Source organism: Pogona vitticeps, chromosome 2, assembly GCF_051106095.1.
Source record: "Pogona vitticeps strain Pit_001003342236 chromosome 2, PviZW2.1, whole genome shotgun sequence".
Taxonomy (NCBI): Eukaryota; Metazoa; Chordata; class Lepidosauria; order Squamata; family Agamidae; genus Pogona; species Pogona vitticeps.
In genome coordinates, this window is record NC_135784.1 from 300,098,337 (window position 1) to 300,125,532 (window position 27,196).

Genomic DNA, 27,196 nt, shown 5'->3' on the forward strand with positions numbered 1-27,196 from the left:
CTGGTTTTTCTTAACACATTGGTCCCTCCAGAATGGGCATCTTTGCCCGCCCGTCCGGAGAGATACAGCAGGGAATCCTGGGAGGACAGCACGCAAGGCTAAGGGTGAGCTTTTGAAAAAGCTGCCTCTGCCTGCCTAGTCCTCTTTCCATGCCTTTGGCTGCTTCCCACCTGCCCACTCATGAAGTAGTAAGAATGAGACTAGCTGGTCGCTTCGGGGCCGGATGGGAATTTTTGACCTGCACCTACATTGGCCTTTGAGTGCAGGTGTTTTTTCACCCATCCCATTCTTACTTACCCTGGACATTTGGGGTCCTTTAATAATAGAATGTCTCTTTTAAATAGGTTGCAACAGTGGGTAGTGCAAAGCAGGATGGGAGCAGGAGATTTACAGGGAATACACCCAGCAGCGTAGACACCCCTCCTCTCAGGATTGCAGTAAGAGAGGTTCTGCTAAGGGGAGGAGAAAACAGGGGACCCCAGGGGTGTGTGATTCTATTGGGTCCCCAAGGCTAGGCTTTAGGCCGGCCTACGGTACTTATGACCAAGAGGGTCCTGGGATCCCTTTCGGCACAGGATTCCATGGGGGAAAGGTCTGGACCGGTCAAGTAAGACTGATAACAGTCTCAGACCTGTGTTGCACTATGGCAGGCCCCCTTAAAACAGGGGAAATTAAAGTGTAAATAAGTTAATAAAGTTGTGGCCCTAGTTTAACCCACTTTATTGTGTTTCATCTCATCATTCTGGGCTGGGCAGGCAAACAGTGAGACTCAGAAAAGCAACTACAAAGGAATTATAAAAAGTCTTTAAGACTGAAGATGCATTGCTAGGGACTGAGATCCAGGTAATCCATACCATGGCATTTCTAATTGCTATGGATGTGAAAGGAGGACAGTGAAGAAAGGTGGCAGAAAAATATACAGATTCTTTTGAAATGTAATGGTGGCAAGAGCTTTGTAGATAACATGGGCTGCTAGAAAGATAAATGCATGGGTTCTAGAGTAAATCAAGACTATTCTTACTAGAAGTGAAACGGATAAAACTGAGGTTATCATACTTTGGGCATATCACGAGAAGACAAGACTTGGCGGAAAAGACAATAATGTTGGGAGAAGTTGAAGGCAGCAGGAAAAAAAGGAAGACTGAACCGAAAATGGATTGACCCAGTAAAGGAAACAACAGCCTTAATTTTGAAAGCTCTGAGCAGAGCTGTTACTGATAGCACTTTGTGAAAGCCACTAATCCATACAATTGCCGTAAGTCAGAAGCAACTTGATGGCACCCAACAACAATAAACTTCACTTGACCTGCATTTTAAATTAACCAGGCGCCATTAATCCTTTGGATTCCTCTTTTCTTTGAATTTTGTAATCTTGTTCTCTGTTCAAAAGCTGCACAGCATAATGTATATAATTGGGAAAGCCGTTTGTTTTCGTTTTCGTTTTAATCACGAGCTGAATATAGTAATGGGTCAGTGAAAACACAAGAGTTAATAAATCTGAAATGGACAAAGGCAAAACACAGACTGATTTCCCTCACTGGCGCTCTATACAATATTCAGTTCCTACACAATTGCTTACAAACTTATAGCCAAACCACATTGACCACACGTTAAAAACCATGGATTGAAAAAAGCAAATAGGATGCCTTCCTCCTTTCAAACCATGAATGATCCATTGACAAGACTGAATGGGGGAAAACACTCCGTTCCCCTTTCAGTCACTGAAGTCAGGCGAACCATCACTCTTCAACTCATTCCCTTCCTAAGAGCCTCAGGAGCTTAAGCACCATTTCTAATCAGGCTACTGTTTGGATGTGCTGAGCTTGCTGAATTGTTAGATGCAGTTAATAATTCTCAACTGGTAGCATGGTGCAAGATGGACTAATCAATCAGAAAAGAAAAGCCCTTAAATGAAGCAGTGGTGCTTATTACAAATAAGGACCCCGATCTATGTAAGCTGGCTGCACTTTAAAAACACACAGACTAATGAGAAGTGTTCTTTCTTCCCTAAGTGGAAATCCCATTATGATGAAAACTAACATCTATGTGCAATACTCAATTGTATTCTATGTTCTGCAGCTCTTTCTTGTTGCTGTATATGGTTTGGGGCAACTGATAACACAAGCAAAGCAAAAAATGTACAAACATACCCAAGAGGACTGGACATGGTTGGTGCACCCGAAACATTTTTAAAAATGTGTGTGTGTGTGTGTGTGTGTGTGTGTGTGTGTGTGTGTGTGTGTGTGTGTGTGTGTGTGTGTGTGTGTGTACACACACACACACACACACACACACACACACACAAAATTCAACTTGCTTAATAAGACAACAAAGAGCTTTTTAGGTTGGCATTAAGATCTGTCAAGAAAATCTTAGTCGTTTTGGGTGCAAAATATTACAGAAAAAGAAAATTGGCACTAATCTCCGTTATTTAAAAGTATGATTCTACTTTTCACTTAGAACCGTTTCTCTTGTCATTCTAGTTAGCTAAGGGGGAGAATTTTGTTTCACTTTGTTATTTTACACAAAATTTTCTAAACCGTGGAATGGGAAGAACTTCAGAAAAGAGAGGATTCAAATATGAAATAAACTGAAATGGGGGAAATTGTTCATTTAGGTTTAGGACCTTCTTAAACTCGGGTTTGAATTTTGGAGCATCCAGAAGTGAGGGTGACATTTCTTCCCTTAAGACAAATGGCAAGATGATGGCTTTCAGGACTTGTTATGACTTCATCTCTTACAAATTTCGCTTTCAGTCCCTTTTTAGTTAACCACTGTTGAGTTCTCCAAAATATCCAAGTCCTAATGAAGTTGATTGAACAAACCTGGGCTTTAAAAAAAGGAAAATAATGTATCAGGAAACAAAATGGATAGGTTCATCCATCAAGACTCTTGAGAACTCAGCTCAACATTTTGGCTTTTGGTCTCTGTGTTCAACCATGCTAGCAATGGTGCATTTATGTTGCCACCTCCTTTCATTGTAAGACTATCCATCCTTAAGAGAAATACTGTACAACAGACAGGTGCAACATGCTCTCCCTTGTCCTGGGAACAACAGTATCTACAGTGGTGCCTCGCTTAACGACGTTAATTCGGTCCAGCGGAATTGCTGTACAGTGAAAACATCGTAAAGCGAAATAAAAAAGCCCATTGAAATGCACTGAAAACCGTTCAATGCGTTCCAATGGGCTGAAAACTCACCGTCCAGCAAAGATCCTCTATAGGGGCTGCCATTTTCGGGTGCCTGTAAAGCGAAAAATGGCTCCTAAACACAGCAGGGAGCCATTATGTACACCGGGCGGCCATTTTGAAATCCAACAATCAGCTGTTTTTGATCGTCGTAAAGCGAAAATCACTGCCCAAAGCAGGGAACCCATTATCGCAAAGCAGATTTTCCCCATTCAAACCATTGTTTTGTGATCGCAAATGCGATTACAAAAACACCATCATCAAGCGGATTCAACGTTAAACGGGGTAATCATAAAGCGGGGCACGACTGTACTAACTAGAACAGATGGGTGGGACTTATTTGTTTCATTTTTGTTGCAAACTTATCGAAATTTGCTAATTTCTTCATAAATGAGAAACTGAGATTTTAAAAAAAATCAAATACAGAAAAGAGTGGAAACAAAAGGGTTGCAACCATTCCTACTTTCAGTTAAACATTGTATTCCAGAAGCCAGCTTTGAGTCCCAACCATAAAAATTATCGATCAGTTTGGTCAACACAATGTTTTGAGTCTCTTTGCTTTTCCAAACAACATTGAGGTTCTTGACTACTTTCCCCATGTTATATGACACTGATGTACATTACAGTGGGGAGCTGACACAGGTATGCTGGCTCATTGTGCTGGTTGAGGATGGAAACAGCCATCGGAAAGAGAATTTCCACTAAGAGCAACATGCACTTGCATGTCTATTTCAGTGTAGTTTGAGATCATCTCACTTTCTACCCCATCAATCTTGTCTGTGCAGTCCCACTGCTTATTGCCCTGTCAAGCCTGTGATGGCAACTAAATCAGATGGAATCTGACATTGGGAATATTCAGACATGAGAAATATTCAGGATAATTGTCCACACCAATAGAACAGTAATATCTGTGAAGGAAATTGAACCAGGTAGGTGATGTGACACACCTGCCCTATCCTGTTAAAAAGATGACATACCCTTTATGTCCAGAGATTTCTGCCAAATCAAAGTCTTGTTTCAGCTGCAATCAACCCATGCTTAGATAGGCTGAGACAACAATATCTTTAGACTAGCTACCAGCTTTCCATTTTTCTGGATTATTCAAAAGAATTTAGAAGTAGGAAAGAATCAGCCATGGTGCTCCAGACCTTAGTCCTGCATTACTTCACTATCCCCTTATGCAGATTTACCCCTCCTTCCCTCCCTTTTTTATGGTGGTGGAATGATAATAGAATCATAGAATAGTGATAAGGGACCTATAAGGCCATCAAGTGCAACCGCCTGCTCAATGCAGAATACAAATCAAAGAATATCTGCCAGGTGTGTGTCTACATCTCTCTTGAATGCCTTCAGTGTTGGAGCACTCACCACCTCTCAAGGTAAGTAGTTCCATTGTGATACTGCTCTAACAGTTAGGAAGTTTTTCCTGATATTCAATTGAAATCTGGCTTCTTGTAACTTGAGTCCATTGTTGCGTGTCCTGCACTCTGGGACGATCGAGAACAGATTCTGCCCTTTGTCTGTATGACATCCTTTCAAGTATTTCAAAAGTGTTATCATATCACCCCTTAGTCTTATTTTCTCAAGGCTAAACATGCCCACTTATTTCAGTCTTTCCTCACTGGGCTTGCTTTCCAGCACCCTGAATATCCTTGTTGCTCTCCTCTGAACTTGTTGCAATTTGTTAGCATCCTTCTTGAAGTGTGGTGTCCAGAACTGGACACAGTACTCAGGGTGAGGCCAGTGCTGAATAAAGTGGAAATAGCACCTCACGGGATCTGGAAACTATACTTATGTTAATGCAGCCTAAAATAGCATTTGCCTTTTTTTGTAGCCACATTACGCTGTTGACTCATATTCAGCTTCTGATCTAGGACAATTCCAAGATTGTTCTCACTCATAGTATTGCTGAGTCAGGTTCCCCCCCCCCCCCAATCTGTAACTATGCATTTGGTTTCTCTTCCGAGGTGCAGTACTTCACACTTATTCCTGCTGAATTTCATTCTGTTGTTTTCAGCCCAGTGCTCCAGCGTATCAAGATCATTTTGAATTTTGTTTCTGTCTTCCAGGGTATTAGCTATTCTACCCAATTTTGTGTCATCTGCAAATTTGACAAGTATTCCCTACACTCCCACTTCCAAGTCATTAATAAAAATGTCGAAGAGCACCAGACCCAGGACTGAACCCTAGTATACCCCACTTGTTACCTCCTCCCAGTTGGAGAAAGAGCCATTAACTATCACCCTCTAAGTATGATTCTGTACCCAATTGTTTATCCAGCTGACAGTTGATCTATCCAGCCCTCACCTAGTTAGCTTGCTAATCAGGATATCATGGGGCACTTTATCAAAAGCTTTGCTAAAGTCAAGATATACTATGTCTATAGCATTTCCTCTGTCTATCAAGGAGGTTACCTGATCAAAAAAATGAGATCAGATTAGTCTGGCAGGATTTGTTCTTGATAAATTTGTGCTGGCTTCTAGTCATTATGGCATCGTTTTCTAGGTCCTTGCATAGTGACCATTTTACAATCTGCAGTTTAGCCTCACGTTATTCTGTCATCATTACACTGGACTAACCATGTACGAGGATTTTGGCCAGTGAGTTCTTTGTGTAAGAACTCTTGAGCAACACACCTTCAGCAGTATGGTCATCATTTTTTTAAAAAAAGCTAGGTCATATGAAACCAAAGACGCCTCAATGTTCTCAGACAAGCACAAGAAAGTGACTTACAATTTTTGCCTGTCAGCTTTTGTCTTCTAGCCAAATGGGATCATTTTTCTTTATTGTCCTTATTATAGATATTAGTTCTGGGAAATTAAGAAATGACTAAGAAAAATGGTTTTCAGTAAACAAGTTAATGTTGAAAGTGGGAAGAGGGAGGTCGGAAAATGCATTAGACAGCTCTGGATTTGTTTACAAACTGTATTAAAAAGCAGCAGCTGAGTTATTTTCTTGGCCATATGCTGTTCAAAGGCAACCCAAAGGTGATCGGCACACAGTTGAGGAAGAAAAGCATGGACTTTCTTCCTCAGGAAGCAGAGGATCCTAGAGCATGTCACTTCAAGAACCTAACTAGTTATCTTACAGGGTGAGGTACACAACACAGATATGAGGAAAACAGCTGCAATATGCCGTCCTGGTTTAAATACCCCATTATGATGAAGGGGAAAACATGAGCCTAAATTGCAGATCAGGGATGGAGAATGTATGGACTTTCAGATGTTGGTAGACTGCAATGTCCACCCTTTGTCCCCATCCACTCTGCTCGTTAGCTGTGATAGAAGCTGCAGTCAAATAGGATCTGGAGAATGCCTAAGTCCTCACTCCGCTTGAAAATCATGCTTGAAGGTGATTAGGAAAATCATTTCCTTGTATCTGTATCAAGTGTTAAATGTCTGAAAGACATAGATGCTATGGACACTGTAGCTGAGAATGAAGAGCTTTGAAAAAGAACACAGAACTGAAAATTGGTGGTTCAGGTGCCACAGGGTGCACTGAAATGTTGGAACTGTTTCATAGAATCATAGAATAATGGAGTTGGAAAAGGCATATAAGGCCTTTGACTCCAACACTCTTCTTGGTGTAGGAATCCAAGTCAAATGACAGATGACTGTCTAACTATCTCTTGAATGCCTCAAGTGTTGGAGCATCCACCACCACCTGAGGCAATTAGTTCCATTGTCATACTGCTCTAACACTTGGGAAGTTTTTCTTGATCTTCAACCTAACTCTGGCTTCCAGAAACTTGTGCCCATGATTAGGTGGCCTGCAATCTGGAACGAGTGAGAACAGATCCTGCCCCTTCTCTGTATGACAGCCTTTCAAGTAGTTCAAGAGTGCTATCTTATCTGTTGTCAGTCTTCTTTTCTCAAGATTAATCATGCCTAGTTCTTGTTCAGATAATAACAATCTTGCAGGATTTCAAACAGTGGTATCAGTGAAAGGGGGGGGGCTTTGGGACCTGAAACAATTCCCTATTTCCACTAACCTACTGTATTTGTAGTGTCCCTTTTCCCCACATCTGGCTTGCCACTGCCCTCTTCCTGTTTGTTTGCTTCATTTCCTTTGTTCGTTAGTCTCTCTCTCCTTTCTTGACCTCTAAGCATCCAGGAAGCAAGGAGGGGTCTCTCCCACATGTGGAGACTTCATTTTTCCTATTTTTCTAATGACTCAAACTATAGACAGCAACTGTAAGTGAAGATATATCTCTCTTTTTAACTTAAAATGCTTCTAGAGATATTTTTAACATATAAAATATATGTTAGGCTACTCTTAAGGCTAGACTTAAGCTACTCTCTCATGCTTTCTCTGTGCAGTTGTTGCTTGTACTTGATACTATGCTATGTATAAAAGCAATTAACCAAACTATCCAATTATTATTTTTTCATTCTTTCTTTATCAGTCCTCTAATCATCCTTGCTCCCCTCCTCTAAACTTGTTCCAGTTTGTCTACATCCTTTGTCTACATCCTAAGGATTTTTACCTTATTGGTAAAAATCCAATTAAACAAACAAACAAACAAACAAACAAACAAACAAACGAATGAATGAATGAATGAATGAATGAATGAATGAATGAATGAATGAATGAATGAATGAATGAATGAATGAATGAAGTGTTACCTCTAGAATCCTATCCTCTATCTTGTAACTGTGCAGTTGCATTCTTTTTCCTAGTTGTAGAATGGCTTGTAGATCAAGCTAAGTTCAGCCCTTCAAACAGAGGACACCTTTGACAGAACAATTTCCTCCAGCAGATCTTAGAGTCAAAGATTGGCCTCCATAAAAGACAGCCAATGGTCACCTTAAATTGTACATCCCTAAACATACATTAAATATGCCTTTGATATCAAGAGAAACAATTCCAATGGGTGGTAAATAAGCACTAGGGATGGCACTTCTGGATTTTCTGCAAGTCTCATAATTGTCCATTCTGGAATTTCTCCATACCTTACAGGCAACTTTCAAACATCTAATTTGATGCACCCGGAAGAAAAGTCTAAACTGGAAGGCTACAAGTCCTAGCTAGACGTAGCACTACCTAATCATCCTGCTCAGAAAAAAAAATTCTCCCAGATTGTACCAGGTAGGAACAGGAAGCTTGGATGGAGCTACACAGAAGTAGTTAAGCTTCAAAGTCTTCCAATTTCGGCCCTTCTCCGAGCTGCATCACATTTAGATATTTGGCAAGCATCTGTAAGGTAGGGAGAGTGGACAATAATGGGATTTGTAGTCCGGAGAATTCAGTCGCTAATGACCACAGAGACCTTTCCAATCTTGAAAGTACTGCAGAAACCCAGTTTCTACAACATTCTGGAAAAATAAATGTCCTGATGCTTAGCTGCTTCCCCCCTCAGCAATGTTAACAGGCTGCCATGGAAATGCTCCCTGAAAGGAGGTTTGAATTACATGTATTTATAATTGTAATATTTATAAAACCCCATCTTTACCAGTTTGCTGGAACTGAAGTACAAAACACATAAAAAGTCGAAAACAACAGCCTTCTTAACCGTAAAATCCCAGCAGAAAAACATCATAAAAGGACAAAGCAGAAGCAGAACTAATTACCCTCCAAAAGTCTTACAGAGAAGGGAAGTCTGCATCAATCTTCTAAACAATAACCAAGACTTTGGAAGGAAGACACGTAGTGGAAAATTCTTACTTGTCTCTTGAATGTTGGAATCCCTGCATTAGGGAACAAATGGAATACCAGAGGTATTTTTTTATTTTATTTATTTATTTAATTTAATTTATATCCCGCCTATCTAGTCAGTTAAGACCACTCTAGGTAGGCAGGCATATGGATTTATTTATTTTTTGGACTACAACTCCCGGATTTCTGGGAGATATCGGTCAAAACCACAAATTAGTAGTTTAATATAGTTATCATGTACTTAATCTTTTATTGAACTGAGGTCATCATTCTCTAAGCACCTCACAAGAAAACAAGAGCATAATGTTGGGAGGTGTTGAAGGCAGCAGGAAAGGAGGAAGGCCAAAATGTGAGATGGACTAAAAAAACTATGGCCTTGAGTTTGCAAAACCTGAGCATGGATGTTAATGATAGCAGCTTTTTTCCATTTTCGGCCATCTCCTGATTTCTTGGCTGTAGTCTCCCTTTAGGTCCCCCCCCCTTTTTTAAGGTTATATGCAACTACTTAGCTTTAAAAGAAATTACACAATATGTTCTCTTTTTCCTACCTGATCCCTTCAGGAGACGCTTTCTTTCCACTGCATAATTCAAAGTGAACTTTCTAGTCTTTCCCACAGATATATTACAACGTTTCCCGATCATCTCTGCAAAGGAACCATTTTAAAAACACGCCAACCTCTCCCTCAATGGCGTGTCAAGAGAGAGAACAGGAATAATTAAGCTTAACTACTGGTTTTCCTTTCTGCCTCTTTAGTTTCTGTTTCTACCTGTGGCAGAATAATAATAATTGTGTATTGTCAAATTCATTCTTTCTTATGATGGCCCTTTCCAGGGGTTTTTTTCCCCAGTGGAAAGTACTCAGAAGTGATCTGTGATTCCCTTCTAATGGGGGCATCCTGGGGCTGTACAGCTTGCCCAAGGCTACACAGGCAGATTTTTCTGGGGTACACAGTGGGAATTGAACTCCGAACCTCTGGCTCCACAGCCAGATACCTACCTCAATAAACAGAAGCAAGTGGAAAAATATCATTGGGACTATATTATCTCATGTCCCAGGGGAATGCGTGGCTCCAGCACTCTCTCATTAGTGACCGAGGAACAACTACACACATAAAGAAGTGAGCTGTTAGGAAGAATAGCGATAAGCACTATCTTTTGAAAAGAGAACTTTTATTTTTATATAAAAATAAATAAATATATAAAGCTTGCCATCTCAAACAATCTAGCCTGCAAAAAGCTTCACATCTTGACTTTAATGGCATTATTAAACGTACCTTTCAAGAGGGAGATGAAAGACAAAATAGGTCAAATGTGATAGTGCAACAATGGCTAATGAGCAACATGAAGAAAGATCATTTTAGCTGGCACCGGGGACACCAAGAGGTCATTAAAAAGAAGAGATGTGTACATGATTTCCCAGGGTAAAATGAACAAAGATCAGGGTGTCTAATGAGATTCTGATTTTTCCAAGAAAGAAATGTGATGGTAGACTCCCAGAAAATGGAAGTACATGGGATGTATCATGTTAGACAGGATGACTCTTATCTCAGACATTCTTCTTCTAGTTATCTGGTATAACCTACAACATTGTGTCTCTGAAGCAGGGCTGAACAACTTTTATGGATCCAGGGCCAATGTTCTGCCCTCCAAGAACCAGCCAGGTGATTGAAAACAGAAGGGAGGGAGGGAGGAATGAAAAGCCTCCTTCTAGTTTTGAAAAATTGGTACATGAGGGGTTAGGAACAGGGTAGCCCTGGAACTTCCTTAATAGCTCTCTTGGAAGCTTGAATGAACTCAATTATCTCTTCTTTTCTTTTCTTAGCCAGAAAGGGTTAGGGCCATAAAACAGCCCTGAGGACCCCATCAAGCCCCCAAATGCCCTTTGCCTTCCCACTGGTACTAAAATCTCATGCATCATACCATGGTAAATCTGTTTTTAAATTCCTTCCTGACGATCCGAACACCGTTTAACTATCGCTCTGAAGCAGCTGAGCTATTAATCCTCGGAGGGTGGACAGGCAATCTGGATTTTAGAATGTTTGGTTAACAAGTCACTGCAGAATAATGGAAGGTGCCTCTCTTGCTTTCAAAGCTAATCAGAGTGTTAATCAGTGCACTTTAAATAGCATGGAACATTGATTATTAAAATCCCCCAGAGGGACCAATGAGCCTTAGGGCCTTCCTGAAGTCAGAGGGAACAGCAAAGGAAATGGTGTGATGGCTGGGGGCATTTTAAAGAGTATTATAGTGCACTTCACCAAATATTAGAAAGAAAGAAAGAAATGCAACTCCAGGCTGAAGAGTTTCTGAATACAGCAACGGTGTAGCAACGCATGTGCCTTGCATGGTTCCAACACGCTCCCATTAGTGACTGAGGAACAACTACACACATAAAGAAGTGAGCTGTTATTATGTAAGGTAAAGGTAAAGGTTCCCCTTGACATTTAGTCCAGTCGTGTCCAATTGTAGGGCACGGTTCTCATCCATGTTTCCAAGCCATAGAGCCAGCGTTTGTCTGTAGACAGTTTCCATGGTCATGTGGCCAGCGCGACTAGACACGGAACACCGTGACCTTCCCACCGTGGAGGTACCTATTTATCTACTCGCATTTTTACATGCTTTCGAACTGCTAGGTTGGCAGGAGCTGGGACAAGCAATGGGAGGTCACTCCGTCGCGTGGATTCGATCTTATGACTGGAGGTCTTCCGACCTTGCAGCACAGAGGCTTCTGCAGTTTAACCGACAGCGCCACCACGTCCCTCTTATTATGTAAGCACTCATAAAATGAACTTGGAAATAAAAGTGGACACTTTTTGTTCATGGAAAAAACAAACGCACTGGCTTTAATCCTATTAGTTACACCTACCAGCACAAAATAATTGCCGTAAATCTCAGTGTCAAACTGCCACAAGTTAAGACAACGGTATAGATGATTGCAGTTGTGCACTGAATTGCATGACTCAGAATACAACACCAAACGTCAACACCAAGTACTTAACTTGAGATAATTCACTGCTGAGATTAACACTGACTGTGTTAACAGCAACATAAAAATCCAATTGAATTTTGGCCACTGGTGAATTTATAGGACACAGTTCCCTATTAAAATGTGGTGACAAGCTGGCTCATGAATAGAAGTAGCAGGCCCAGGTCCTTGAAGCATGTCAGGATGGTCGCAGTAGTGAGGGTGGAGGACTGGACTTCAGCACATGGATGAGAGCACCTGTGAAGTTCAAATTCAAGCCCCAGAGAAGATCTGATGCACCACTGACATCATCACCATTTGCCTACACTAGCAAGAAGCCACATCAAGGTGTGTGTCATACAAGGTATCCTTTCACAGCTAAGCTAGCTAGCTGCCATTGAAAGACATGGAAGACACGCTCCACCACTTGGTACAATTCAATTCCTGGCCCAAACTGTTAGCATAATACCCTGGGCCACTTCTGATCAGTTCCCCGTATGCTCACAAAGCTAGCATTCCTTTGCCAAGAATAAATATACTGTATACGAAACTTCTAGAATAATGGGGAAGCACAAGGCTTTTATGGGTTACTTTAACGATGTTTTGCAGTCAGGTCTGTTCTTTTCTATGCATCAAGTTCTTTGTGCTCCAGAAAGCTGTAAACAGCTTGGAAAGAATGTGAGGGCAAAAAAAATAATAATAAAATAAAAGCACCTCAGTACAATAACAGTCACAATGAAAAAGGCTGTGAGATGGTGGATGGACAACTTGATTACTAACCTTCCTGTGCAGCTTGAGAGGCAAACATTGTCCCGTTGTTTACTTTTTGACTGCTAACAGTGGCTGAGAACTGTGCCATCAGCGGACTCCGTTCAGCCGCTGGTTTTCATTTGCAGCTTGAGTGAAAGCCTTCAGGTGATTCAGGAAATGGCACAGCTAGACCCCGCGCATGGAGGAATTGGAAAGAAAGGGGTTTTTGACAACACATGAGCTGTCGTTGAGAGCCTGCAGATTCCATGACAGAGAATCACCGGGATTCTGCAGAGATGGAGCCCCTGGTATGGAGTTCTGTTTGTTTGTTTGTTTGTTTTTGACTGTCCTCCATTCTTGTTTCATCAAACGCTGCATAGACAGCCAGTGAACTCAACATGAAACAACACCACTGTGTTTGATTCAGTTCTATCCTCCGTAGGGTTCGACACAATTTAGCTTTGCCTGTGGGTGGTCAGAGCTCCAGTGGGGTCCAAGTGTTGAGTTAGGACTTGGAAGAGACCTGGGTTGGGCGAGTCAAGAAGTGGGACCACAGGATGGTTGCCAAATGCGTGCATGCTCATACTTGGGCCCCTAGATATCGTTCGACTTCAACTCCCAGAAGCCACATGACCAACGTTGATCAATTATAGCAGATGCAGTCCAACAACAGGACTCCTTACAGTCCAGCCCAGAGAATGCTCACTATTCTGCAACTTAACATTCAGAGGAACACTAGTAACAAAGGACTTAAGTCAACAGGCTTGTCTGTTTGACAGCCAATATTGATCCTCACATAATCCCAGAAAATGCACTTTAACAATCCCAGAACTCTCTTGGTGATACTTAGCATGATGCAACCCCCTGATAGATATGTAAATAACATTCCAAACTCATTTCATTTAATAAAGCTTTGAGAGCATCCAGGAAACCTAAGATTACATATGAACTTCTGACTCCTCTTTGCAATTTCCTTCCTTAAAAATGATGCTCAGCCTGGCCTTAAAATGTGACTATAATTATGTTGTTCACTGATCAGCCATTTGCTAACAATTCCACTGAACAGATTCTGTTTATAGCAAAATATATTTCATATCCTTGTACCACCAGTGTTGCTCAGGTGCATAACAATTACTACATACGATCTGCTGCAATAAAATATATATTTACTAGAAGTCATTGGGCTGACAGTATCATAAAAATAAAACTAAGGTGAAGATAGGGGCACTTATATCCATTTGCATCTGATTCTCCCTCTCTCTCAATCTCTCTTTTTGTTGTTTTTTAAGGGAAACAGTCAGATCCTTCCACCCTCTGAAAATGTTATAATCAATAATATTAGACAAGGAGACCCACATGGCCAAATCCAGTGACAATCCTGTCTAGAGTACACCCAGTGAAATCAACTGGACTTTAGTTAGTTTTGACTGACAAGGCTTATTCATTTAATAATGTCTACTTTAGGTAAAATAAGTGTTTCATCTAATTGATTTTTCCCCCAAAGGCAGAACACAATTGTCTTAAATCTCACTGAGGACTTGCCAGAAGTTATGAAGGGTAGGCATTTCCGATTGCATGTGGATTGCACAGTTCGGTGTACAACAGCAAATGCTTACACTAACTTCTTAACTTGTGGTAATTTATGGACAAGATTTTCTCCAATGGCGTTATGTTGGCAGCAACGTTGCCTCTAAAGTGCATGAGGATGTGGTTGTGCAGAACTTCATTGGCACCACACAGAGGCAGCCAGGGTTAATGCCTGTTTACTTCTGGGTTTCAGACGAAACCCCACTCCCCCAAATGCAAACAGGCGAGGTTCCCCACACAGCAGGGATGACAATTAGAGAGAATGTTGATTGGTAGGCATAACTACTAGGATTTTGTCTTCTGTCTATTTTATTTAATAGACTCATGCACACTAGAGTTTATGTATATAACCCACTTTAGCTGTTATAGGAGACAGCCGCGTACATTTCATTGTGCATCTAGAGGCTTAAATGGGGTTATTTAAAGCACAGTATAATAATAAACTATTTTTCTCTATAACCTTGTGTGTAGCTAAAAGTTGTTTTCTTTGGCAAAACTCTGATCTCAGTACAGTCCGTGAGCAAAAGGTCATTCTATCTGCACTTATAAAGATGACACCCTAAACACTGTCTTCTAGCTGACAGACAAGCTTATTACTTGGCTCATTGCCAGATTGTTTATGTAATCGATACTTTGAAAGTTCACTGACAACGTTCACAATGGAGTTGTCATTTTCTGTGTCCCATCTCCCTAGGTCACTAAACTCCCCAACTGAGTATATATACTGTCTATATAAACCTGTGGTCTAAATATTGTACTCATCAAAAGCCAGCTGACGAAAACGGCTCATGTCAGAGCAATCATGTTTTGTTCGCCATCTGTCACACAGTGTGTGACTGGGCCCATGATCATTTGCTCAACCCTTTTTCTGCAGTGAAGCACAACAGATTGTCTGTTAAACAGGTAGAGCCACGTGTGCAATTACTTTTCGGCCTCACGTGTCTTGTTCAGCCCATGAAAGCTAATACTGAATGGGATCAGTTAGGATAGCATAGTAGTTTAGGCATCTGGCTGTGGAGCAAGAGGTGGGGAGTTCGGTTCCCTCCTTGATGGGCTGAACTCAATGGTCCACAGGGTCACTTCCATCTCAGCAGTTCTAAGATTAAGAACCACAAAGATTCCACACTAATTTTTGCTTTTCTTTGGTTTGGTTTTGTATGCTGAAACAAACTACTATGATTACCTCTCTGGAAAAAATAATAATAATCACATCTTGATCACCAAGTGGTAGATATGTCTGATATAAGTTTAGAAGAAAAGGTGGGTCCAAACAAATCAGGTGAACCAACAGTAATGTGTATTCGTGAAGGCTTTCACGGCCGGGATCTAAGGGTTGTTGTGGGTTTCTCAGGCTCTTTGGCCATGTTCTGAAGGTTGTTTTTCCTAACGTTTCTCCAGTCTCTGTGGCTGGCATCTTCAGAGGACAGCACTCTGTGCTCTGGTGCAGTTGGTTTGTGAGTTGAGTATTTATGGCTGTGAGATAAGCTTTTGTCCTGAGGAGATGGGTGATTATGGTGATCATTGTGTTTTTGTTGTGGGTGTATTGTTGTGATAAGGAGGAGAGATTATCTGTCACTGTGATTGATGGGTGTCCTATGGGAAATGGTGCTTCAACTTACAAACATTTCAAGTTACAACTGGAGTTCCAGAACCACTTAAGTTCATAAGTCGAGGCACCACTATATTGCTGTTTTTTGTAGTTCTTATGGTATGATTTCTGAGATCTGCAACTGCTTATGGTATTGTGTGAAGTTTCTTGATATTGTTCCCAAAGCCCCAATGACTACAGGGATCAATGAAGTGTGTTTCTTCCAGAGGTGAGATGTTTCAATTACCAGACCTCTGTACTTTGTTAGTTTTTCCAATTCTTTATTTTCAGCTCCGGCATCTTCGAGAATTGCAATGTCAATGATCCAGACATTTCTTCATTCTATTACTACCATGTCTTGTGTATTATGTTCAAGGTGTCTATCCGTTTGGATCCAGAAATCCCACAAAATCTTGACCATCATTTTCTGATGCCTTCTCTAACAAGTTACCATACATTTTTTGCATAATGACCAGTGCATTAATTTTGCCACTCTATCATGTCTAACTTTGTAATCTGTGCGATCTTTGTACATTCACATATGAGGTGTGACACAGTTTTATCTTTTTCTTGGCAGAGTCAACATTTGCTGTTAGCACTAATTCCTTGGATCTTAGCTTTCATCACAATGGTTTGGAGCGCTTGTTCTTCTGCAGCAATATTGTTGTTGTTGTTGTTGTTACAACTATACTTCCCCATTAGAATGAAAACTCTCTGGGCAGTTCACAACACATCAAGTCAATATTACCATATTGCAGGTCCCCAGGGCAGGGGGTACTGGGAAAATGTTTCAATTAGCAATAATTGCACCTGAAATTGACCTCATTGGGTATGATACTGCCACTGTCACACTTCTGCCAGAAGTCAAAACGGCTGATAATAAAATTCCAATAAATGCAGAAATACAATTACAACACACACACATGCTGCTTATACACAGAGAAGGGCATCTCCTGAAGATCTTAAAATTGAAATAGGCTCAAACAGTCATTCAAATTGCCTTGTCATATGTTATCTAGGAAGTCATTGGACTGTGGTTGAAAACAATGTTTTAACCCATTAAAGTTGCCACAGGTTGGGTGTTTCCTGCAACTGACCCCAGATCTTTGGTCTTGTTGAAATTTCTGAACACTCTTCAACCATAGCTTCATGTAGAACACATTCATTATTGTTATTTGCCATCAAGTAGCTTTTAAGTTACTGAGCAGCCTAATAGGGTTCAGGGAGTGGTTTACCATTGCTTCTCTTTCTCTCCATTAGTTTCTATAGCTGAAGAGAGATATGAATCCAGGCTTCCAGTATCCTACCTTCAACACATTGGAAAAACAAATCAAACAAAAAAAACCCTGTAGTCAGTGGGGGAAATTGTCTAAAATTGTTCAGGCGGGCGGGGGGAATACAGTGGGGTCTTGACTTGAGAACTTAATCCGTATTGGAAGGCGGTTCTCAAGTCAAAAAGTCTGTAAATCAAGTCTCCATTGACCTGCAGTGCATTGAAAACCGATTAATCCCGTAACAGGCCGTTTTTGTTCCATTTTGGTTTTTTTCTGGTCTGTAAGTCAAATCTCAGTCTGCAAGTCAAATCTAAATTTTGCGGCCAGAGAAGTCTGTAACTCAAAAAGTAAGTCAAGCCATCTGTAAATCAAGTGTCCACTGTAATGAAGCTGTTGTGAAGCACTTGCTACAGAATGCCAGAAGGAGGAAGGGAGATTGAGAAAGATTCCTTTTTACACTTACTTTATTCCATGGAAATTTTGGGAAATTTGGGACTTCCCTGTTCTGGTCCACCAGTCACCCCTTCCCTAACCCTTTGCTTCGAGGTTTAACGGGAGACAACCCCCAGTACTATTTGTAAAAGCCTAAACCACCGGAGAAAATCTACCTTCTCCTTTCCTAGAAACCAAAAGAGGCTGTAAGAAAGATACAGCTTTTTCCCCAGGAGCAGAGTTTTTTGTTAGGAAGATGTATTGCAGATGGATGGAAGAGTAGACTCAGAGTCAAGCATTCAGAATCAAGAATCTTAAGGGCTTTCATGGTCCATGCAATATCTTGGCCGATCATAACCCAAACTTCCTTGCTAAACAAAAGATTCCTCACCACATAAACACTTTGTACATGTCTCCAGCTCCTGTATTTAATTGCACACAAAGGAAGCATACCAAAAAGAGAAAAGAAAAAAGATATTCTGCAAAACAACATTTTTTAAACAGGTATTTTTGTCATGATAGAAACAGTAAAACATTGGAAACAGTGATGCTGAAAGCCTCCACCATGCATAATTTCTATAACATTGCATTGTGGCTTAACAAAAGGATATTGTTAGGCATGCATGAAATCTCTTCTAATCCAAATTAGGGGTCTAGTCACTAATGAAAGCATTTTTATGTGTATGTTCTAAAGCCTGAAAAATAAGCATTACACTGATATCATGCTTATTGTTCAAAGAAGCATTATCTATATGGTACCATAAATCTTGGGGAAAAATACTACGAGAACTCAACATTGTTTGGTAATTAAAAAAACACAACACACAGACACAAGTTACCTCGAATTTTAATGTTTCTATGAAAAGCTGCCACTCTGCCAAACTGAAGCCTTTGATCCCAGATTTGAGACATTCCCCTTACATCTCTGTCAAACAATGCACTTACTGGCTAATGAATTATCCAAAGGAAAAGATGATGTTTTGTACAAGGAACAAAGCAGGGCAAAGTGATATACTTTACTGCTCAGCAGGTGGTGCAGGAAAACAACAGTGTTTCTGCAGGGTTTTCTCAAGCACTGTTATTTCTTGCATAGAAATGTCAGGGAACAATTCTGTTATGCATGACGCCTGATAATGGGCCTCTAGAAGGAACTTTTAATGCTATTTCTAGGAGAATAAACCTACGCACCCTGATTCACCCGATACACTAAAATTTATGCTGAAAAGCAGCTTTTCTCTGGCACATTCCAAGAACAAGCAGACGAGTCTTAGGGTTTCAGTGGCTGAAATCCTGTAGAGTAACAGTGAACTCATAAAGGCGAATGACATCACCACAGATGTTAGTCTTAATTTAATCTAAAGTTTCCTATCTCTCTTTCCCCTCAGATGCTGAGGCTCCCTAGAGATCCCTTTCAATTTGGGAGAGACTTTGGAAATCTCAGGATAAGAAGGGGGAGTGAATGGAATATCTTATAATAAATCCCTCTGGTTACAACAGATAGAATAGTAGAAAAAAATACCAATATATATCCTGGTGTGTCAGAGAGCTTTTAATATATACTTTAATATACAGTGGTGCCCCGCATAGTGAGGTTAATCCATTCTGGATCAACCTTCGCTATGACGAAACATCGCTAAACGGGATGGAAAAAGCCATTGGAACGCATTAAACTTAGTTTAATGCATTCCAATGGCTTCTTTGCTCACCGTTATGTGATGTTTCCTCATTGCGATGCCATTTTCGCGCCCTCGGTAAGCGAGGGCAGGGCGCGAAAATGGTTGCGGCGGCCATTTTGGGTCATGCGGCGGCCATTTTAGAACTGCCGAACAGCTGATTGTCGGTCTTCGCAATGTGATTTTCGCCCATTGGGGCCATCGGTAAACGATCGCATTAGCGATCCCAAAAAATGGATCGCTATGCGATTTCGGCGTTATACGGTGCGCTCGTTAAGCGAGGCACCACTGTATACATATTTAATACATAACATATACATATTTAATATATACTTTAATATAGAGATCCCCAAGGAATGTATATATATTCCTTGGGAATCTCTATATGCTTGGGGATCTCTATATGTATATATGTATATACACACCCCACCACACCAAACTCACAATTTAGAGTTTTCCACTCCCCCCGCCCCAAGGAATCTCAGAATCAGGGGGCGGGGGGAGTGGAAAACTCTAAATTAAAGATTAGTGCCTATGGGTCATGATAGGTAGGGTTCTTCACCAGGATTTCAGACAATGACTATTCTGGATTTATTTACATTTCCAAAGCAAAAAAAGGGGCACACTTCTGGATAGGAGTCAGAATTCTAGTTTCAGAGGAATTAGCATATCTAGCCCCCACTCACCCCCAAAAGAGTGGTGAGGTGATTTATGTAATGCAAATTTCAAATAAAAAGAGGGAAATGTAGCAAACAGGCACCTGCACACACAAAAAAGCTATCCTGATAATTTGATGAACATTTTGATGGGAAGAAGAAACCAGTAATAAACTCAGGAAATAGTTCAATCAGATAGAAATCTCTATAAGGTCTAAGAAGCACTTGAATAAAATTGAGCTAAGATGCACATTACATCAGCTAATGAGCTGAGATAGATGCCGGGGGGAGGGGGAAGAGATATGACTGCTAAGAAGCAGAAAGTGGTTAGGCATAAACACAGATTAACACACAAAAATCAAGGAACTTATGCTAATATGTGGAGCAATTTGCATCCTAACATGGGACCTACCCAATCACTAACAAACCCGTGTTTGATCTCTCATTATGTCTGAGGAAGCGGACATGTCCACAAAAGCTCACATTAAAATATAATCATCTTTTTATTATTATTATTATTATTATTATTATTATTATTATTATTATTATTATTATTATTATTATTATTATTATTATTATTATTATTATTATTATTGGATTTGTTTTGTTAATTTAGTTTTTACGTATAACACTAACAATATAACATATAACACTCCTTATATGTGGAGGAAAGAGGGCATAAGGCACCTGGGAATCAATTAGATGAGGCATAGACAATACATTTTGGATTTTTTTGGGCTACAAATTCCATAATTCTCCTTTCTGGGAATCCCACTTAGGGGATCCAGATACCTAAAGCGTGTTCACCTAGAGAGAAAGCCCAGCTAGCAGGCTTCGTGCCTTAGATAAGCAAGCCCAGCTTTTTATTTGAAAGGCAGTTTCCCAGCAACGGTTGGGGTAGGTTCCTTTTCCAGCTGGGCTTTCTCTCTAGAAAAGCACAACTTAGGTGCCCATAAAGTCTGGGTTCTGCAGCTGGGGCTCCCAGAAAGGAGAATTATGGGAATTTGTAGTCCAAATATTTTGCGTAGACATCTCTACTCTGCTTTTTCCATCCTACTTAGCAAGAGCAGTGACTGTATTGTGATAAGTCTCAAATCAACACACAGCAGCTTTTTTTATTATTGTTGTTTTTAAAGTCCCATTCGTTTTTCAGGTAATTTTGAAAGCCTTTCCTGTCACAAAGTACCGAGAGATGAAACTGTAGAATGTTTTCTCCAAGGTATAAATCCAGTGTCCATTTGTGAAATAAAAGAAGATCATTGTTTCTGAAACTATAGCCACAAGTCAAATACAATCAAGTGTATAAAATTTCACATCATGTGACGGTACATTAACGTTCCACAAGGCAATCATGTGACAACTCAAAAGCATTAGCTTCAGCTGACATATCAGCAGCATCACCTCTTGGAACAGACTTCACTAGCATTCCCTCTAAACATATGCAATACAGATGTTCATGTTTTATTTTTGTCTCAGAAAAAAAACACCATTCATTTTTTGTGGTGTTTAATAAGGCTATAGAAATATTTTTCAATATATAAAACAATGCAATCAAGGAAATCAAAAGGACAAAGGAAACTGCAGGATTCTGCTTAACTTACTGAAAAGGATAATAGGTCTCTGTACTCACCCAATACAGATAATTCTGCTGAAGCACTGCTGTTCTCCTCCTTGAAAGTGACAACACATGTGTATGTGCCAGAGTCATCATCTGTTGCATTAGAAATCAATAAGTTGCTGCCAGCCAGTAATGAATATTTTTTCGACCTGGAATAATGACAGGGCAGCTGTTTTTAAAACGAGGCAATGCACATCATCCACTATTTTCTTCTATGTAATTTAGGAGATTTATATGCCTCTCCCCAAGCTCACTGTTAAACAGAACTCCAGGTAGCTCCTAGCAATGTATAATACTCATTAACTTTGATATAAAATGAGCAATCAATGAATACAAATGACTTCACAACATAAGGATCATTTAAAAAAAATCTAAATACCCTGTAAGTAGATTGAAAGCTCATCAGAATACAAAACTCTTATCAAGATGGTGGGAGAGAAGTAGAGAAGGAACTGAATGGGCTTTCCATGGGAAAGAATTCAATCGGTATGGCTGAGCTTTAGAGTCACTTCGGGAGCTGAGATTGCAAATAAGCATAAGTCACGTGTCACCCTCTATAATCCATGCAAATTCTCAGTCCTCCAGGTGTGGTTATCTGGAAGTTGAGTAATGGCAGCTGGGCTTCTTTCTTGTTAGCTTGAAACGTTTTGTTACTCATCCAAGTAGCTTCCTCAGTCTGAGGAGAGTCGGCAGGAGATCCCTGATATATCCTCCACGTTGGTTTCGCTTCCCTCTGTTCTAAATACTAACTGAATTCTAACCAGCCTATTCAGACCAGGGGGAAGTGAAACCAACATGGAGGATATATCAGGGATCTTCTACCAACTCTCCTCAGACCGAAGAAGCTACTTAGGGATGACGTTTCAACCTAATAAGAAAGAAGTCCTGTTGCCATGATTCAACTTCCAGAAACCCTCCGAAATATACATCTAGATAGAGGCAGGGATGGAGACAGTGTAGGGTATCTCTGGCTTGCTGCCTTCCTCTTTAGAATGTGTGGTACCCACCTTCCCTCCTGATGTCATGTATTATGGATGGGTTTAAAGCTGCACGTTTACCAGTTACGCACATCATCCTGTGCTGAACAGCATAATAATGGTTGCTCTACAGCCATTGCTCATTTCCACTATGTATGTATGTATGTATGTATGTATGTATGTATGTATGTATGTATGTATCTATCTATCTATCTATCTATCTATCTATCTATCTATCTATCTATCTATCTATCTATCTATCTATCTATCTATCTATCTATCTATCTATCTATCTATCTATCTATCTATCTATCTATCTATCTATTACATATGTACATACATACTGTACATACGTACGTACGTACGTGCATGCGTGCGTGCGTGTGTGCATGCATGTATTTATTTATTTAAAATATTTTTACCATCCTTTCTCCTTAAAAGGACTCGTCCGCTTACAACAATTGAAAGACAATACAGTGGTGCCTCGCTTAACAATTGCTTCGTACAACGAAAAATTCACTTAACGATGGCTTTTTCAGAGCAATCTTGTGCTTCACTTAATGATTTTCCCTATGGGCGATTTTCGCTTAACAATTTCGGGACCATGCTTCACTTAACGATGACAGTTTTAGGTCGCCTTGTTTCGCTTAACGTTTTTTTTTTTACAGCCCCGTTTTTGCTATTTTTAAAATATTCTAAAATGTTTAAAAAATGTTTAAAATGCTTGGAATCGTTAGTGCACCTAATAAAACCTTCGTTAACTTAATTTGGCTTTGTTCTGAGTCTTTTTGAATTTTTTGTGAATTTTTTTCCCCCATTGAAATAGGCTTCAATGCATTTCAATGGGTTTCACTTAACGTTTTTTCCTATGTGGATTTTCGCTTAAGGATGGTAATCCGTTCCAATTGGAATGGATTATCCAGTTTTCAATGCATCTCTATGGGAAATGGTGTTTCGCTTAACGATGTTTTCACATAGCGATGTTTTTTTTTGAACCAATTAAAATCGTTAAGCGAGGCACCACTGTATATAAAACAGTGAGCATACAAGTATTTTTTAAAGAAATTAAACAAGTATTATAGTAGAAACGGTCAGTTTAAAAAGCACATTTGTAGTACGGATCTTCTCCGCTACTCCTTCTAGAACAAAGTGAGATACAATCCTGTAACACTTCTGGTGACAGTTGGTATTTGAAGATAATTTATTCAGAGTCAATCAATCAACAACTCATTTTTTTTCTTAATTCTAGGATAATTCGGCTGATGCGGTAAATTATCTTTGGAAATTTATTAAGCTTTGGTTCAGGTTGATTTGGCTGCCTTTTGTATCCACTGGAGGGACTGTGTGGGAGTTGGGTGGAACGGTAAGGCTGGTAACTGCGGGCAGACACTTTCCGGTTGGTTGGTGGTTTCAATGAGTCTTCCCCTTGCAGGGCTCACTGAGTTGGAGGCAGGATATGGATCATGTTCAGAGTTATTAGAACCACTTACTCAGAACTGTGAGCCTTGGGCAGAGAGTAATTTGGAGAATGTCCCCATACACCAACAACGGTACCGGCCAGGTGTGCAACAATCTGAGATTGTTGCTCAGTCAGGCTGGAGAGGTCTTGTCTGGAAGCATTTTATGCAGGATGCTACCTTGGCTTAGATGTTTTCCTAACTCTCTCTAGCACATTCCCATGTCCCTTTTGGTGCCCTCTGCATTCTGTGCCACTGGGGCCAATTCTCAGTTATCCCAGCCAAGTTACAGCCCTGGTGCACAAGAACAGCCTGCCTTTCCATGTTGTCTCTTTTCAACAACAGTGCACCCATAAGGGACAAAACTGTTCAGATGCAAAGAAACTGGACAGAAGTCTTTCTTTGTTTTGCCCTGCAATATACCTTGGAAAAAAAAATCACAGGCTAAATACCTGAACGGGATCATTTCATCTCCTCGCATCCATGTAAACACTGGGGGTGGATAGCCAGAAACACAACACTCGAGCACCGCGTCCGTCCCCTCTACCACTACGACGTTGGATGGTCTCTGCAGGAAAAATTGTTGCCTGTGCAACCCAGGATCTGTGAAAGAAAGAGAGGGGCAGGGGAAGAAGAAACCTTGGTTATGACATAATAACAATCACACAATTTGTTTTAATATAATTTAAATGTTCTCTATGGGAATCTTTAATATCACTGCAATGTATATGCGTATAAAGGATGCAAATTCTCACCCATTTCTGCATGGGCAAGAATAAAGTTCTGTGCAAGAATTGCCCCCCACCAAAAAATTTAAAGAGTTGCCCAATTTGTGAACTGTGCAAATAGTATGAATTTTCCAGACTCAGAATGATTGCCACGTTCTTCAAGAATCTGAATCTCTACATAGTTATTTCCGAATGATCCTTCCTAATAATCAGCCAGTTCTTTTTGTGCTTGTTGTCTATGTTTGTGTGCATCACTATTTTATACAAAAACGTGGCTGTTTTATACAAAATAAAGAGATCTTGAGGTGGAAGGGGAGAATTATTTGTCTCATTGTCCCAGCTGTTGGTGAGGACTCTTGAAAATAATAATTGCTGCGTGCCATCAATTTATTTCATATTTATGGCTTTTCTAGGTACAGAGTACTTAGAAGTGGATTCCCATTCCCCTCTTCCGGGGGCACACTGAGAATAAGCGTTAACCCTGGGACTGTGCAGTTTGCCCAAGGTTACACAGGCAGACTGTCTTCCAGGGAGACTCATTGGGGAATTAAACTCCCAACCTGTGAGCCCACAGCCCTATCTATTTCAACTTTTGTGGTAGATCTCTCTCAGCTCGAAGAAACTTTATATGCAAGTAAATGTGAGTGTTCACACCTTTTTTTTTTTAAAAAAAAAGCAGAAACTAGATGGGATATATTCATGAATGAATCCATATCAAGCTGACATCTTATGCTTAATTTGAATAGGCTTCATTTTATGCCTAATCTTGATACGCTTATTCAGAAAATGCATCTACTCTGCTGACAGTAATGTTATGTGATTAGGATGGGTGATGCATTTAATGAGGCTGAGAGAAGAACTTGGAAATAATTCACTTTTGTACAGAGTTGTAATTGTAACAAGTTACATTTTGCAGCAATAATCTGGAAACAAAACTACTGTTTTGCTTATAATTGCAATGGCTATATATTTACAGTGAAATCAGAACAAAATGGCTGTCTGTTACTAATTACTATCTTGGGCTGAGCAGTGAGAGGAGGAGGAAGGAAGAATATTGAGGATGAATCATGATATGCTGCTAACTTGCCTCCCTCTCTTTGTGGATAAAGTTTTGTTCTGCAAGCTTTGAACAAACAGGATGATTGGTACTAGGCACTTTTTCCAAGGTGATGTAGAAGGACTTCTTAGTTTTTTTCATTTCCTCTTTGCTCTCCTCTCTCCCATCCCTGCTTTGAGTTCCTCTCCCAAACTATGGTCCAGAAGAAATCAATAGAACAAAAGAATGGACTGTGAACATTTATCCCCTAAACCTTCAGGGTGAGGAGTTGGCTTGTTACTTCAATCTGAAGTCAAATCCTATCATGTATACTCAGAATAGTAAGTCACAGTCCCCTGGAATTCAACAGGATTTATTTCTTTGTAGAGTTAGGAGGATGTAAGACACAGTAAATGTTATCAGGCACACAAGGTAGTATGAAGTAAATTCTGGCGTTTTGCTTAGCTGTATTTTCTTGCCAAGAAAAATCTGAACGTTTGCACGGTGTCACGAAAAAGCAACATTGATTTAATGGTTGTTGTGGGTTTTTCGGGCTTCTTGCCCATGTTCTGAAAGTGGTTCTTCCTAATGTTTCACCAGTCTCTGTGGCCGGCATTTTCAGAGGACAGCAAACTGTGCTCTGTGTAGGCTTGAGAGTGGGTGGAGTATTTATGGCTGTGAGAAGGCTAGTTTGTGAGATAGGCTACTGTCCTGATCAGGAGATGGTTGATTAGTGTGTTTTGTTGTGGCTGTATTGTTTTGATAAGGAGGGGAGATTATCTGTCCCTGTGGTTGATGGGTGCCATTAGCTGTTTTTTTGTGTGTGCAGTAATCCCTTGACCTTGTGGCTGGGTGGAGTTCCTTGACCTTTTGCACTCTGTGTTTTTGAGAGCTGGGAGCCAGGTTTTGTTGAGTTTCAGACATTCCTCCTTCCGGTTGAAGTTTTGTTGATGCTTGTGGATTTCAATGGCTTCCCTGTGCAGTCTGACGTAATGATTGCTTGTGTTGTCCAGTATTTCAGTATTTTGAAATAGAATTTCATGTCCAGTTTGTTTTATGGCATGTTCAGCTACTGCAGATTTTTCTGGTTGTTTTAGTCTGCAGTGTCTCTCATGTTCTTTGACTCTGGTGTGGATGCTTCGTTTTGTGGTTCCAATGTATACCTGGCCACAACTGCAAGGTATCCGGTATACTCCTGCAGTGGTGAGGGGGTCCCTTCTGTCCTTTGCTGACCGTAACATTTGTTGTATTTTTGTGGTGGGCTTGAATACTGTTTGTAAGTTTTGTTTTTCCAGAAGTTTCCCCATGCGGTCTGTGACCGCTTTGATGTATGGCAGGAATACTTTGTTTGTGGGTTGTGCCTCTTTTTTGGAGTGGCCATGGGCAGCCCTCTCAGCCTGGTTATAGCAAATTTCTACATGGAGCATTTTGAAAAACTTGCCCTGGCTTCAGCACCCCTCGCACCCACAGTCTGGTTCCGATATGTGGATGACACCTTTACAATCTGGAGTCACGGTGAAGAAAAATTGGAAGAATTTCTCAACCATCTCAACAGCATCCATCCAAATATACAATTTACCATGGAAAAAGAAACAGAGGGCCAACTCCCGT

At 40.4% G+C, this 27,196-nt stretch overlaps 1 protein-coding gene across 2 annotated transcripts in view; it reads right to left on the reverse strand.

Moving 5' to 3' along the window:
* DCC (DCC netrin 1 receptor) overlaps positions 1-27,196 on the reverse strand; it is a 1,127,120-nt gene that overhangs the window by 542,067 nt on the left and 557,857 nt on the right. For both annotated transcript variants that reach the window (XM_078384133.1, XM_072992925.2), the window contains exons 4-5: positions 24,274-24,424; positions 21,400-21,536 (exon numbers count right to left, since the gene is read on the reverse strand). In XM_078384133.1, the coding sequence (XP_078240259.1) occupies positions 21,400-21,536; positions 24,274-24,424 (288 nt within the window). The remainder of the gene's footprint in view (positions 1-21,399; positions 21,537-24,273; positions 24,425-27,196) is intronic.